The sequence below is a fragment of the Salvelinus fontinalis genome, unplaced genomic scaffold (genome assembly GCF_029448725.1).
Source record: "Salvelinus fontinalis isolate EN_2023a unplaced genomic scaffold, ASM2944872v1 scaffold_0830, whole genome shotgun sequence".
In the NCBI taxonomy this organism is placed as follows: Eukaryota; Metazoa; Chordata; class Actinopteri; order Salmoniformes; family Salmonidae; genus Salvelinus; species Salvelinus fontinalis.
Genome location: NW_026601039.1, coordinates 22,501 through 35,402, shown reverse-complemented (window position 1 = coordinate 35,402; position 12,902 = coordinate 22,501). Strand labels below are relative to the sequence as shown.

The following is a 12,902-nucleotide window of genomic DNA, read 5'->3' as shown; positions in this document are numbered from 1 at the left end:
TATCCTACAGGCCAGCAGAGATATCCTACAGGCCAGCATGATCCCATAACTACCAGCAGAGATATCCTACAGGCCAGCAGAGATATCCTACAGGCCAGCAGAGATATCCTACAGGCCAGCAGGATCCCATAACTACCAGCAGAGATATCCTACAGGCCAGCAGAGATATCCTACAGGCCAGCAGAGATATCCTACAGGCCAGCATGATCCCATAACTACCAGCAGAGATATCCTACAGGCCAGCAGAGATATCCTACAGGCCAGCAGAGATATCCTACAGGCCAGCATGATCCCATAACTACCAGCAGAGATATCCTACAGGCCAGCATGATCCCATAACTACCAGCAGAGATATCCTACAGGCCAGCAGAGATATCCTACAGGCCAGCAGAGATATCCTACAGGCCAGCATGATCCCATAACTACCAGCAGAGATATCCTACAGGCCAGCAGGATCCCATAACTACCAGCAGAGATATCCTACAGGCCAGCATGATCCCATAACTACCAGCAGAGATATCCTACAGGCCAGCAGAGATATCCTACAGGCCAGCAGAGATATCCTACAGGCCAGCATGATCCCATAACTACCAGCAGAGATATCCTACAGGCCAGCAGGATCCCATAACTACCAGCAGAGATATCCTACAGGCCAGCAGAGATATCCTACAGGCCAGCATGATCCCATAACTACCAGCAGAGATATCCTACAGGCCAGCAGAGATATCCTACAGGCCAGCAGAGATGTCCTACAGGCCGGCAGAGATATTCTACAGGCCAGCAGAGATATCCTACAGGCCAGCAGAGATATCCTACAGGCCAGCAGGATCCCATAACTACCAGCAGAGATGTCCTACAGGCCAGCAGGATCCCATAACTACCAGCAGAGATCCTACAGGCCAGCAGGATCCCATAACTACCAGCAGAGATATCCTACAGGCCAGCAGAGATATCCTACAGGCCAGCAGAGATATCCTACAGGCCAGCAGGATCCCATAACTACCAGCAGAGATATCCTACAGGCCAGCAGGATCCCATAACTACCAGCAGAGATATCCTACAGGCCAGCAGAGATATCCTACAGGCCAGTAGAGATCCTACAGGCCAGCAGGATCCCATAACTACCAGCAGAGATGTCCTACAGGCCAGCAGAGATATCCTACAGGCCAGCAGAGATATCCTACAGGCCAGCAGAGATATCCTACAGGCCAGCAGGATCCCATAACTACCAGCAGAGATATCCTACAGGCCAGCAGGATCCCATAACTACCAGCAGAGATATCCTACAGGCCAGCAGGATCCCATAACTACCAGCAGAGATATCCTACAGGCCAGCAGAGATATTCTACAGGCCAGCAGAGATATCCTACAGGCCAGCAGGATCCCATAACTACCAGCAGAGATATCCTACAGGCCAGCAGGATCCCATAACTACCAGCAGAGATATCCTACAGGCCAGCAGGATCCCATAACTACCAGCAGAGATATCCTACAGGCCAGCAGGATCCCATAACTACCAGCAGAGATATCCTACAGGCCAGCAGGATCCCATAACTACCAGCAGAGATATCCTACAGGCCAGCAGGATCCCATAACTACCAGCAGAGATATCCTACAGGCCAGCAGAGATATTCTACAGGCCAGCAGAGATATCCTACAGGCCAGCAGGATCCCATAACTACCAGCAGAGATATCCTACAGGCCAGCAGGATCCCATAACTACCAGCAGAGATATCCTACAGGCCAGCAGGATCCCATAACTACCAGCAGAGATATCCTACAGGCCAGCAGGATCCCATAACTACCAGCAGAGATATCCTACAGGCCAGCAGGATCCCATAACTACCAGCAGAGATATCCTACAGGCCAGCAGAGATATTCTACAGGCCAGCAGAGATATCCTACAGGCCAGCAGGATCCCATAACTACCAGCAGAGATATCCTACAGGCCAGCAGGATCCCATAACTACCAGCAGAGATATCCTACAGGCCAGCAGGATCCCATAACTACCAGCAGAGATATCCTACAGGCCAGCAGGATCCCATAACTACCAGCAGAGATATCCTACAGGCCAGCAGGATCCCATAACTACCAGCAGAGATATCCTACAGGCCAGCAGGATCCCATAACTACCAGCAGAGATATCCTACAGGCCAGCAGGATCCCATAACTACCAGCAGAGATATCCTACAGGCCAGCAGGATCCCATAACTACCAGCAGAGATATCCTACAGGCCAGCAGGATCCCATAACTACCAGCAGAGATATCCTACAGGCCAGCAGGATCCCATAACTACCAGCAGAGATATCCTACAGACCAGCAGGATCCCATAACTACCAGCAGAGATATCCTACAGGCCAGCAGAGATATCCTACAGGCCAGCAGGATCCCATAACTACCAGCAGAGATATCCTACAGGCCAGCAGAGATATCCTACAGGCCAGCAGAGATATCCTACAGGCCAGCAGAGATATCCTACAGGCCAGCAGGATCCCATAACTACCAGCAGAGATATCCTACAGGCCAGCAGGATCCCATAACTACCAGCAGAGATATCCTACAGGCCAGCAGGATCCCATAACTACCAGCAGAGATGTCCTACAGGCCAGCAGAGATATCCTACAGGCCAGCAGAGATATCCTACAGGCCAGCAGGATCCCATAACTACCAGCAGAGATATCCTACAGGCCAGCAGGATCCCATAACTACCAGCAGAGATATCCTACAGGCCAGCAGGATCCCATAACTACCAGCAGAGATATCCTACAGGCCAGCAGAGATATTCTACAGGCCAGCAGAGATATCCTACAGGCCAGCAGGATCCCATAACTACCAGCAGAGATATCCTACAGGCCAGCAGGATCCCATAACTACCAGCAGAGATATCCTACAGGCCAGCAGGATCCCATAACTACCAGCAGAGATATCCTACAGGCCAGCAGGATCCCATAACTACCAGCAGAGATATCCTACAGGCCAGCAGGATCCCATAACTACCAGCAGAGATATCCTACAGGCCAGCAGAGATATTCTACAGGCCAGCAGGATCCCATAACTACCAGCAGAGATATCCTACAGGCCAGCAGGATCCCATAACTACCAGCAGAGATATCCTACAGGCCAGCAGGATCCCATAACTACCAGCAGAGATATCCTACAGGCCAGCAGGATCCCATAACTACCAGCAGAGATATCCTACAGGCCAGCAGGATCCCATAACTACCAGCAGAGATATCCTACAGGCCAGCAGGATCCCATAACTACCAGCAGAGATATCCTACAGGCCAGCAGGATCCCATAACTACCAGCAGAGATATCCTACAGGCCAGCAGGATCCCATAACTACCAGCAGAGATATCCTACAGGCCAGCAGGATCCCATAACTACCAGCAGAGATATCCTACAGGCCAGCAGGATCCCATAACTACCAGCAGAGATATCCTACAGGCCAGCAGGATCCCATAACTACCAGCAGAGATATCCTACAGGCCAGCAGGATCCCATAACTACCAGCAGAGATATCCTACAGGCCAGCAGGATCCCATAACTACCAGCAGAGATATCCTACAGGCCAGCAGGATCCCATAACTACCAGCAGAGATATCCTACAGGCCAGCAGGATCCCATAACTACCAGCAGAGATATCCTACAGACCAGCAGGATCCCATAACTACCAGCAGAGATATCCTACAGGCCAGCAGAGATATCCTACAGGCCAGCAGGATCCCATAACTACCAGCAGAGATATCCTACAGGCCAGCAGAGATATCCTACAGGCCAGCAGAGATATCCTACAGGCCAGCAGAGATATCCTACAGGCCAGCAGGATCCCATAACTACCAGCAGAGATATCCTACAGGCCAGCAGAGATATCCTACAGGCCAGCAGGATCCCATAACTACCAGCAGAGATATCCTACAGGCCAGCAGAGATATCCTACAGGCCAGCAGAGATATCCTACAGGCCAGCAGAGATATCCTACAGGCCAGCAGGATCCCATAACTACCAGCAGAGATATCCTACAGGCCAGCAGAGATATCCTACAGGCCAGCAGGATCCCATAACTACCAGCAGAGATATCCTACAGGCCAGCAGGATCCCATAACTACCAGCAGAGATATCCTACAGGCCAGCAGGATCCCATAACTACCAGCAGAGATATCCTACAGGCCAGCAGGATCCCATAACTACCAGCAGAGATATCCTACAGGCCAGCAGGATCCCATAACTACCAGCAGAGATATCCTACAGGCCAGCAGGATCCCATAACTACCAGCAGAGATATCCTACAGGCCAGCAGGATCCCATAACTACCAGCAGAGGGCAACAGAGACACGCAATAGGGCTAAAGAGTGTTAGACTGCACTCCACACAACCACTAGTAGTTCTAGCCACTACAGAGTACAGAGCACACAGTACCTTACATTACTTAGCATATTGTGTGCTTGGGTTTGCATGAAATGTATGCAAGGTAGGGAAGGGGTAAGTGACTCTTATAGAACTACATATATCTTGTGAATTATTCTAGGATCTGTGTTGACTCACATCTCAGGGGAAGCTGTTTCAGGAGCTCTCATCCTGGTTCCATCTTTCAGTCGTTTACAGAAGTCCTCGTCGATCTGGACACCTGGGTACGGAGATGCACCTGAGGAGAGGAACACTGGTGTTATTAGAGATACGGTCTGTCTGTCTGTCTTTCAGGGTGGATGGCTGGCTAACTATACAACTAGGGAAGAACATTATCTCTCACTGAGAGACTGTAAGTCCTGCTCAAAGACCTAAATGTCTCACCCAGAGAGAAGATCTCCCAGAGTAGAACACCAAAGGACCAGACGTCAGACTGGCTGGTGTAAACCTTGTCAAAGATACTCTCTGGAGCCATCCACTTCAGTGGCAGACGGGCCTGAGAGAGAGAGAGAGAGGAGAGAGACAGGGGGGGAAAGAGAGAGAGGAGAGAGAGACAGGGGAGAGAGAGAGAGAGAGAAGAGAGATAGAGGGAAAGGAGAAAGAGAGAGAGAGAAAGGAGAGAGACGGGGGGGGAGAGAGAGAGAGAAGAGAGATAGAGGGAAAGGAGAAAGAGAGAGAGAGAAAGGAGAGAGACAGGGGAGAGAGAGAGAGAGAGAAGAGAGATAGAGGGAAAGGAGAAAGAGAGAGAGAGAAAGGAGAGAGACGGGGGGAGAGAATGGGCGGGAGAGAGGTAAATACAACCAATATATATGTTTATTTATTTTCCCTTTTGTACTTTAAGTATTTGCACATCATTACAACACTGTATATAGACATAACATGAAATGTATTTATTGAGAGGGAAAGGAGACAGAGAGAGAGAGGGGGGGGGGGGGGGAGAGAGAGAGAGTGCCCCCCACTCCCACAAAGAGGGCTTCAACATGAAAGTCAGACATACGCCCAGGCCGTGAGGAGGCAAAACAGACCCCCACTCTTAGACTAGCCCAAGCCAATGGCATGTATCAGATGCTCAGCAGGCTCTGCTCACACTTACTGGTCTGAGGCCAAACCACACGACTAACAACATTGGACACTTTATGGAACACAAAACCTTCACTATCTCATCCTGGAATATCCAAGGCCTGAGGTCATCTGCCTTTGGCCTAAAGAGCAGGAACCCAGACTTCATCAAAGATATCAGAAATACAGATATTGTCATCCTACAAGAAACATGGTACAGAGGAGATGGACCCACTGGTTGCCCTCTAGGTTACAGAGAGCTGGTAGTCCCATCCACCACACTACCAGGTGGGTGGTATAGAGGAGACGGACCCACTGGTTGACCTCTAGGTTACAGAGAGCTGGTAGTCCCATCCACCACACTACCAGGTGGGTGGTATAGAGGAGACGGACCCACTGGTTGCACTCTAGGTTGCAGAGAGCTGGTAGTCCCATCCACCAAACTACCAGGTGTGAAACAGGGAAGAGACTCAGGGGGAATGCTAATTTGGTACAGAGCAGACCTAACCCACTCTAATAAATTAATCAAAACAGGAACATTTTACATTTGGCTAGAAATTCAAAAGGAAATGATCTCAACAGAGAAAAATGTCCTCCTGTGTGCTACCTATATCCCCCCACTAGAATCCCCATACTTTAATGAAGACAGCTTCTCCATCCTGGAGGGGGAAATCAATCATTTCCAGGCCCAGGGACATGTACTAGTCTGTGGCGACCTAAATGCCTGAACTGGACACGAACCTAACACCCTCAGCACACAGGGGACAAACACCTGCCTGGAGGTGACAGCAGCACCCGGCCTCACCCTACTAGAACAGTCTGCAGCACCCGGCCTCACCCTACTAGAACAGTCTGCAGCACCAGGCCTCACCCTACTAGAACAGTCTGCAGCACCCGGCCTCACCCTACTAGAACAGTCTGCAGCACCAGGCCTCACCCTACTAGAACAGTCTGCAGCACCCGGCCTCACCCTACTAGACCAGTCTGCAGCACCAGGCCTCACCCTACTAGAACAGTCTGCAGCACCCGGCCTCACCCTACTAGACCAGTCTGCAGCACCCGGCCTCACCCTACTAGAACAGTCTGCAGCACCCGGCCTCACCCTACTAGAACAGTCTGCAGCACCCGGCCTCACCCTACTAGACCAGTCTGCAGCACCCTACTAGAACAGTCTGCAGCACCCGGCCTCACCCTACTAGACCAGTCTGCAGCACCAGGCCTCACCCTACTAGAACAGTCTGCAGCACCTCACCCTACTAGAACAGTCTGCAGCACCCGGCCTCACCCTACTAGAACAGTCTGCAGCACCCGGCCTCACCCTACTAGAACAGTCTGCAGCACCCGGCCTCACCCTACTAGACCAGTCTGCTGCACCCGGCCTCACCCTACTAGAACAGTCTGCAGCACCCGGCCTCACCCTACTAGAACAGTCTGCAGCACCCGGCCTCACCCTACTAGAACAGTCTGCAGCACCCGGCCTCACTCTACTAGAACAGTCTGCAGCACCTCACCCTACTAGAACAGTCTGCAGCACCCGGCCTCACCCTACTAGAACAGTCTGCAGCACACGGCCTCACCCTACTAGAACAGTCTGCAGCACCCGGCCTCACCCTACTAGAACAGTCTGCAGCACCCGGCCTCACCCTACTAGACCAGTCTGCAGCACCCGGCCTCACCCTACTAGAACAGTCTGCAGCACCCGGCCTCACCCTACTAGACCAGTCTGCAGCACCCGGCCTCACCCTACTAGAACAGTCTGCAGCACCCGGCCTCACATTACTAGACCAGTCTGCAGCACCCGGCCTCACCCTACTAGACCAGTCTGCAGCACCCGGCCTCACCCTACTAGAACAGTCTGCAGCACCCGGCCTCACCCTACTAGACCAGTCTGCAGCACCCGGCCTCACCCTACTAGAACAGTCTGCAGCACCCGGCCTCACCCTACTAGAACAGTCTGCAGCACCAGGCCTCACCCTACTAGACCAGTCTGCAGCACCCGGCCTCACCCTACTAGAACAGTCTGCAGCACCCGGCCTCACCCTACTAGAATAGTCTGCAGCACCCGGCCTCACCCTACTAGAACAGTCTGCAGCACCCGGCCTCACCCTACTAGAACAGTCTGCAGCACCCGGCCTCACCCTACTAGAACAGTCTGCAGCACCCGGCCTCACCCTACTAGAACAGTCTGCAGCACCCGGCCTCACCCTACTAGAACAGTCTGCAGCACCTCACCCTACTAGACCAGTCTGCAGCACCCGGCCTCACCCTACTAGAACAGTCTGCAGCACCCGGTCTCACCCTACTAGACCAGTCTGCAGCACCCGGCCTCACCCTACTAGACCAGTCTACAGCACCCGGCCTCACCCTACTAGAACAGTCTGCCTCACCCTACTAGACCAGTCTGCAGCACCTCACCCTACTAGACCAGTCTGCAGCACCCGGCCTCACCCTACTAGACCAGTCTGCAGCACCTCACCCTACTAGAACATTCTGCAGCACCAGGCCTCACCCTACTAGACCAGTCTGCAGCACCCGGCCTCACCCTACTAGACCAGTCTGCAGCACCCGGCCTCACCCTACTAGACCAGTCTGCAGCACCCGGCCTCACCCTACTAGACCAGTCTGCAGCACCTCACCCTACTAGAACAGTCTGCAGCACCCGGCCTCACCCTACTAGACCAGTCTGCAGCACCCGGCCTCACCCTACTAGAACAGTCTGCAGCACCCGGCCTCACCCTACTAGACCAGTCTGCAGCACCTCACCCTACTAGAACAGTCTGCAGCACCCGGCCTCACCCTACTAGACCAGTCTGCAGCACCCGGCCTCACCCTACTAGAACAGTCTGCAGCACCCGGCCTCACCCTACTAGACCAGTCTGCAGCACCTCACCCTACTAGAACAGTCTGCAGCACCCGGCCTCACCCTACTAGACCAGTCTGCAGCACACGGCCTCACCCTACTAGACCAGTCTGCAGCACCCGGCCTCCCCCTACTAGACCAGTCTGCAGCACCCGGCCTCACCCTACTAGAACAGTCTGCAGCACCTCACCCTACTAGACCAGTCTGCAGCACCCGGCCTCACCCTACTAGAACAGTCTGCAGCACCCTGCCTCACCCTACTAGAACAGTCTGCAGCACCTCACCCTACTAGACCAGTCTGCAGCACCCGGCCTCACCCTACTAGACCAGTCTGCAGCACCCGGCCTCACCCTACTAGACCAGTCTGCAGCACCCGGCCTCACCCTACTAGAACAGTCTGCAGCACCCGGCCTCACCCTACTAGACCAGTCTGCAGCACCCGGCCTCGCCCTACTAGAACAGTCTGCAGCACCTGGCCTCACCCTACTAGACCAGTCTGCAGCACCTCACCCTACTAGACCAGTCTGCAGCACCCGGCCTCACCCTACTAGACCAGTCTGCAGCACCCGGCCTCACCCTACTAGACCAGTCTGCAGCACCTCACCCTACTAGAACAGTCTGCAGCACCCGGCCTCACCCTACTAGACCAGTCTGCAGCACCCGGCCTCACCCTACTAGACCAGTCTGCAGCACCCGGCCTCACCCTACTAGAACAGTCTGCAGCACCCGGCCTCACCCTACTAGAACAGTCTGCAGCACCAGGCCTCACCCTACTAGACCAGTCTGCAGCACCCGGCCTCACCCTACTAGAACAGTCTGCAGCACCCGGCCTCACCCTACTAGACCAGTCTGCAGCACCCGGCCTCACCCTACTAGACCAGTCTGCAGCACCCGGCCTCACCCTACTAGAACAGTCTGCATCACCTCACCCTACTAGAACAGTCTGCAGCACCTCACCCTACTAGAACAGTCTGCAGCACCTCACCCTACTAGACCAGTCTGCAGCACCAGGCCTCACCCTACTAGAACAGTCTGCAGCACCCGGCCTCACCCTACTAGACAAGTCTGCAGCACCTCACCCTACTAGAACAGTCTACAGCACCCGGCCTCACCCTACTAGACCAGTCTGCAGCACCCGGCCTCACCCTACTAGAACAGTCTACAGCACCCGGCCTCACCCTACTAGAACAGTCTGCAGCACCCGGCCTCACCCTACTAGAACAGTCTACAGCACCCGGCCTCACCCTACTAGACCAGTCTGCAGCACCCGGCCTCACCCTACTAGAACAGTCTGCAGCACCCGGCCTCACCCTACTAGAACAGTCTGCAGCACCCGGCCTCACCCTACTAGAACAGTCTGCAGCACCCGGCCTCACCCTACTAGACCAGTCTGCAGCACCCGGCCTCACCCTACTAGAACAGTCTGCAGCGCCTCACCCTACTAGAACAGTCTGAAGCACCAGGCCTCACCCTACTAGAACAGTCTGCAGCGCCCGGCCTCACCCTACTAGACCAGTCTGCAGCGCCTCACCCTACTAGAACAGTCTGAAGCACCAGGCCTCACCCTACTAGAACAGTCTGCAGCACCCGGCCTCACCCTACTAGACCAGTCTGCAGCACCCGGCCTCACCCTACTAGACCAGTCTGCAGTACCCGGCCTCACCCTACTAGACCAGTCTGCAGCACCCGGCCTCACTCTACTAGAACAGTCTGCAGCACCCGGCCTCACCCTACTAGAACAGTCTGCAGCACCCGGCCTCACCCTACTAGACCAGTCTGCAGCACCCGGCCTCACCCTACTAGACCAGTCTGCAGCACCCAGCCTCACCCTACTAGAACAGTCTGCAGCACCCGGCCTCACCCTACTAGACCAGTCTGCAGCACCCGGCCTCACCCTACTAGAACAGTCTGCAGCACCCGGCCTCACCCTACTAGAACAGTCTGCAGCACCAGGCCTCACCCTACTAGAACAGTCTGCAGCACCTCACCCTACTAGAACAGTCTGCAGCACCCGGCCTCACCCTACTAGAACAGTCTGCAGCACCAGGCCTCACCCTACTAGAACAGTCTGCAGCACCTCACCCTACTAGAACAGTCTGCAGCACCCGGCCTCACCCTACTAGACCAGTCTGCAGCACCCGGCCTCACCCTACTAGAACAGTCTGCAGCACCCGGCCTCACCCTACTAGACCAGTCTGCAGCACCTCACCCTACTAGACCAGTCTGCAGCACCCGGCCTCACCCTACTAGACCAGTCTGCAGCACCCGGCCTCACCCTACTAGACCAGTCTGCAGCACCTCACCCTACTAGACCAGTCTGCAGCACCCGGCCTCACCCTACTAGACCAGTCTGCAGCACACGGCCTCACCCTACTAGACCAGTCTGCAGCACCCGGCCTCACCCTACTAGACCAGTCTGCAGCACCCGGCCTCACCCTACTAGAACAGTCTGCAGCACCCGGCCTCACCCTACTAGAACAGTCTGCAGCACCCGGCCTCACCCTACTAGACCAGTCTGCAGCACCCGGCCTCACCCTACTAGAACAGTCTGCAGCACCCGGCCTCACCCTACTAGACCAGTCTGCAGCACCCGGCCTCACCCTACTAGAACAGTCTGCAGCACCCGGCCTCACCCTACTAGAACAGTCTGCAGCACCCGGCCTCACTCTACTAGACCAGTCTGCAGCACCCGGCCTCACCCTACTAGAACAGTCTGCAGCACCCGGCCTCACCCTACTAGACCAGTCTGCAGCACCCGGCCTCACCCTACTAGACCAGTCTGCAGCACCCAGCCTCACACTACTAGAACAGTCTGCAGCACCCGGCCTCACCCTACTAGACCAGTCTGCAGCACCCGGCCTCACCCTACTAGACCAGTCTGCAGCACCCGGCCTCACCCCACTAGAACAGTCTGCAGCACCCGGCCTCACCCTACTAGAACAGTCTGCAGCACCTGGCCTCACCCTACTAGACCAGTCTGCAGCACCCGGCCTCACCCTACTAGAACAGTCTGCAGCACCTGGCCTCACCCTACTAGACCAGTCTGCAGCACCTCACCCTACTAGAACAGTCTGCAGCACCCGGCCTCACCCTACTAGAACAGTCTGCAGCACCTCACCCTACTAGACCAGTCTGCAGCACCCGGCCTCACCCTACTAGAACAGTCTGCAGCACCCGGCCTCACCCTACTAGAACAGTCTGCAGCACCCGGCCTCACCCTACTAGACCAGTCTGCAGCACCCGGCCTCACCCTACTAGAACAGTCTGCAGCACCCGGCCTCACCCTACTAGAACAGTCTGCAGCACCCGGCCTCACCCTACTAGAACAGTCTGCAGCACCTCACCCTACTAGAACAGTCTGCAGCACCCGGCCTCACCCTACTAGAACAGTCTGCAGCACCCGGCCTCACCCTACTAGAACAGTCTGCAGCACCCGGCCTCACCCTACTAGAACAGTCTGCAGCACCGGGCCTCACCCTACTAGAACAGTCTGCCGCACCCGGCCTCACCCTACTAGAACAGTCTGCAGCACCCGGCCTCACCCTACTAGAACAGTCTGCAGCACCCGGCCTCACCCTACTAGAACAGTCTGCAGCACCCGGCCTCCCCCTACTAGAACAGTCTGCAGCACCCGGCCTCCCCCTACTAGAACAGTCTGCAGCACCCGGCCTCCCCCTACTAGAACAGTCTGCAGCACCCGGCCTCCCCCTACTAGAACAGTCTGCAGCACCGGGCCTCACCCTACTAGAACAGTCTGCAGCACCCGGCCTCACCCTACTAGAATCTGAAGTCAAATGTCTCCTGTTTGCTGATGATCTGGTGCTTCTGTCCCCAACCAAGGAGGGCCTACAGCAGCACCTAGATCTTCTGCACAGATGCTGTCAGACCTGGGCCCTGACAGTAAATCTCAATAAGACAAAAACAATGGTGTTCCAGAAAAGGTCTAGTTGCCAAGACAACAAATACAAATTCCATCTAGACACTGTTGCCCTGGAGCACACAAAAACCTATACGTACCTCGGCCTAAACATCAGCGCCACAGGTAACTTCCACAAAGCTGTGAAAGAGCTGAGACAAGGCAAGAAGGGCCTTCTATGCCATCACAAGGAACATAACATTTAAAATACAATCTGGCAAAAAATACTTGAATCAGTTGTAGAACCCATTGTCCTTCATGGTTGTGAGGTCTGGGGTCCGTTCACCAACCAAGAATTCACAAAATGGGACAAACACCAAATTGAGACTCTGCATAAAGAATAAAAAAAATAAAAAATCTCTGTGTACAAGGTAAAACACCAAATAATGCATGCAGAGCAGAATTAATCCCATCACAGTTAATTAACAAAATCCTGAATAGAGCTGTTCAATTCTACAACCCCTAAAATAAAGCGATTACCAAACCTTCCATAACAAAGCCATCACCTACAGAGAGATGAACCTGGAGAAGAGTCCCCTAAGCAAGCTGGTCCTAGGGCTCTGTTCACAAACACAAACACACCCCACAGAGCCCCAGGACAACAGCACGATTAGACCCAACCAAATCATGAGAAAACAAAAAGATAATTACTTGACAC

General features: G+C 54.4%; 1 protein-coding gene across 1 annotated transcript in view; it reads right to left on the bottom strand.

The window, feature by feature from the left end:
* Positions 1-12,902, bottom strand: part of LOC129847419 (vascular endothelial growth factor receptor 3-like) — a 67,745-nt gene that overhangs the window by 32,460 nt on the left and 22,383 nt on the right. Inside the window, exons 5-6 of the mRNA XM_055915210.1 lie at positions 4,794-4,905; positions 4,548-4,647 (exon numbers count right to left, since the gene is read on the bottom strand). Coding sequence (XP_055771185.1) covers positions 4,548-4,647; positions 4,794-4,905 — 212 coding nt within the window. The remainder of the gene's footprint in view (positions 1-4,547; positions 4,648-4,793; positions 4,906-12,902) is intronic.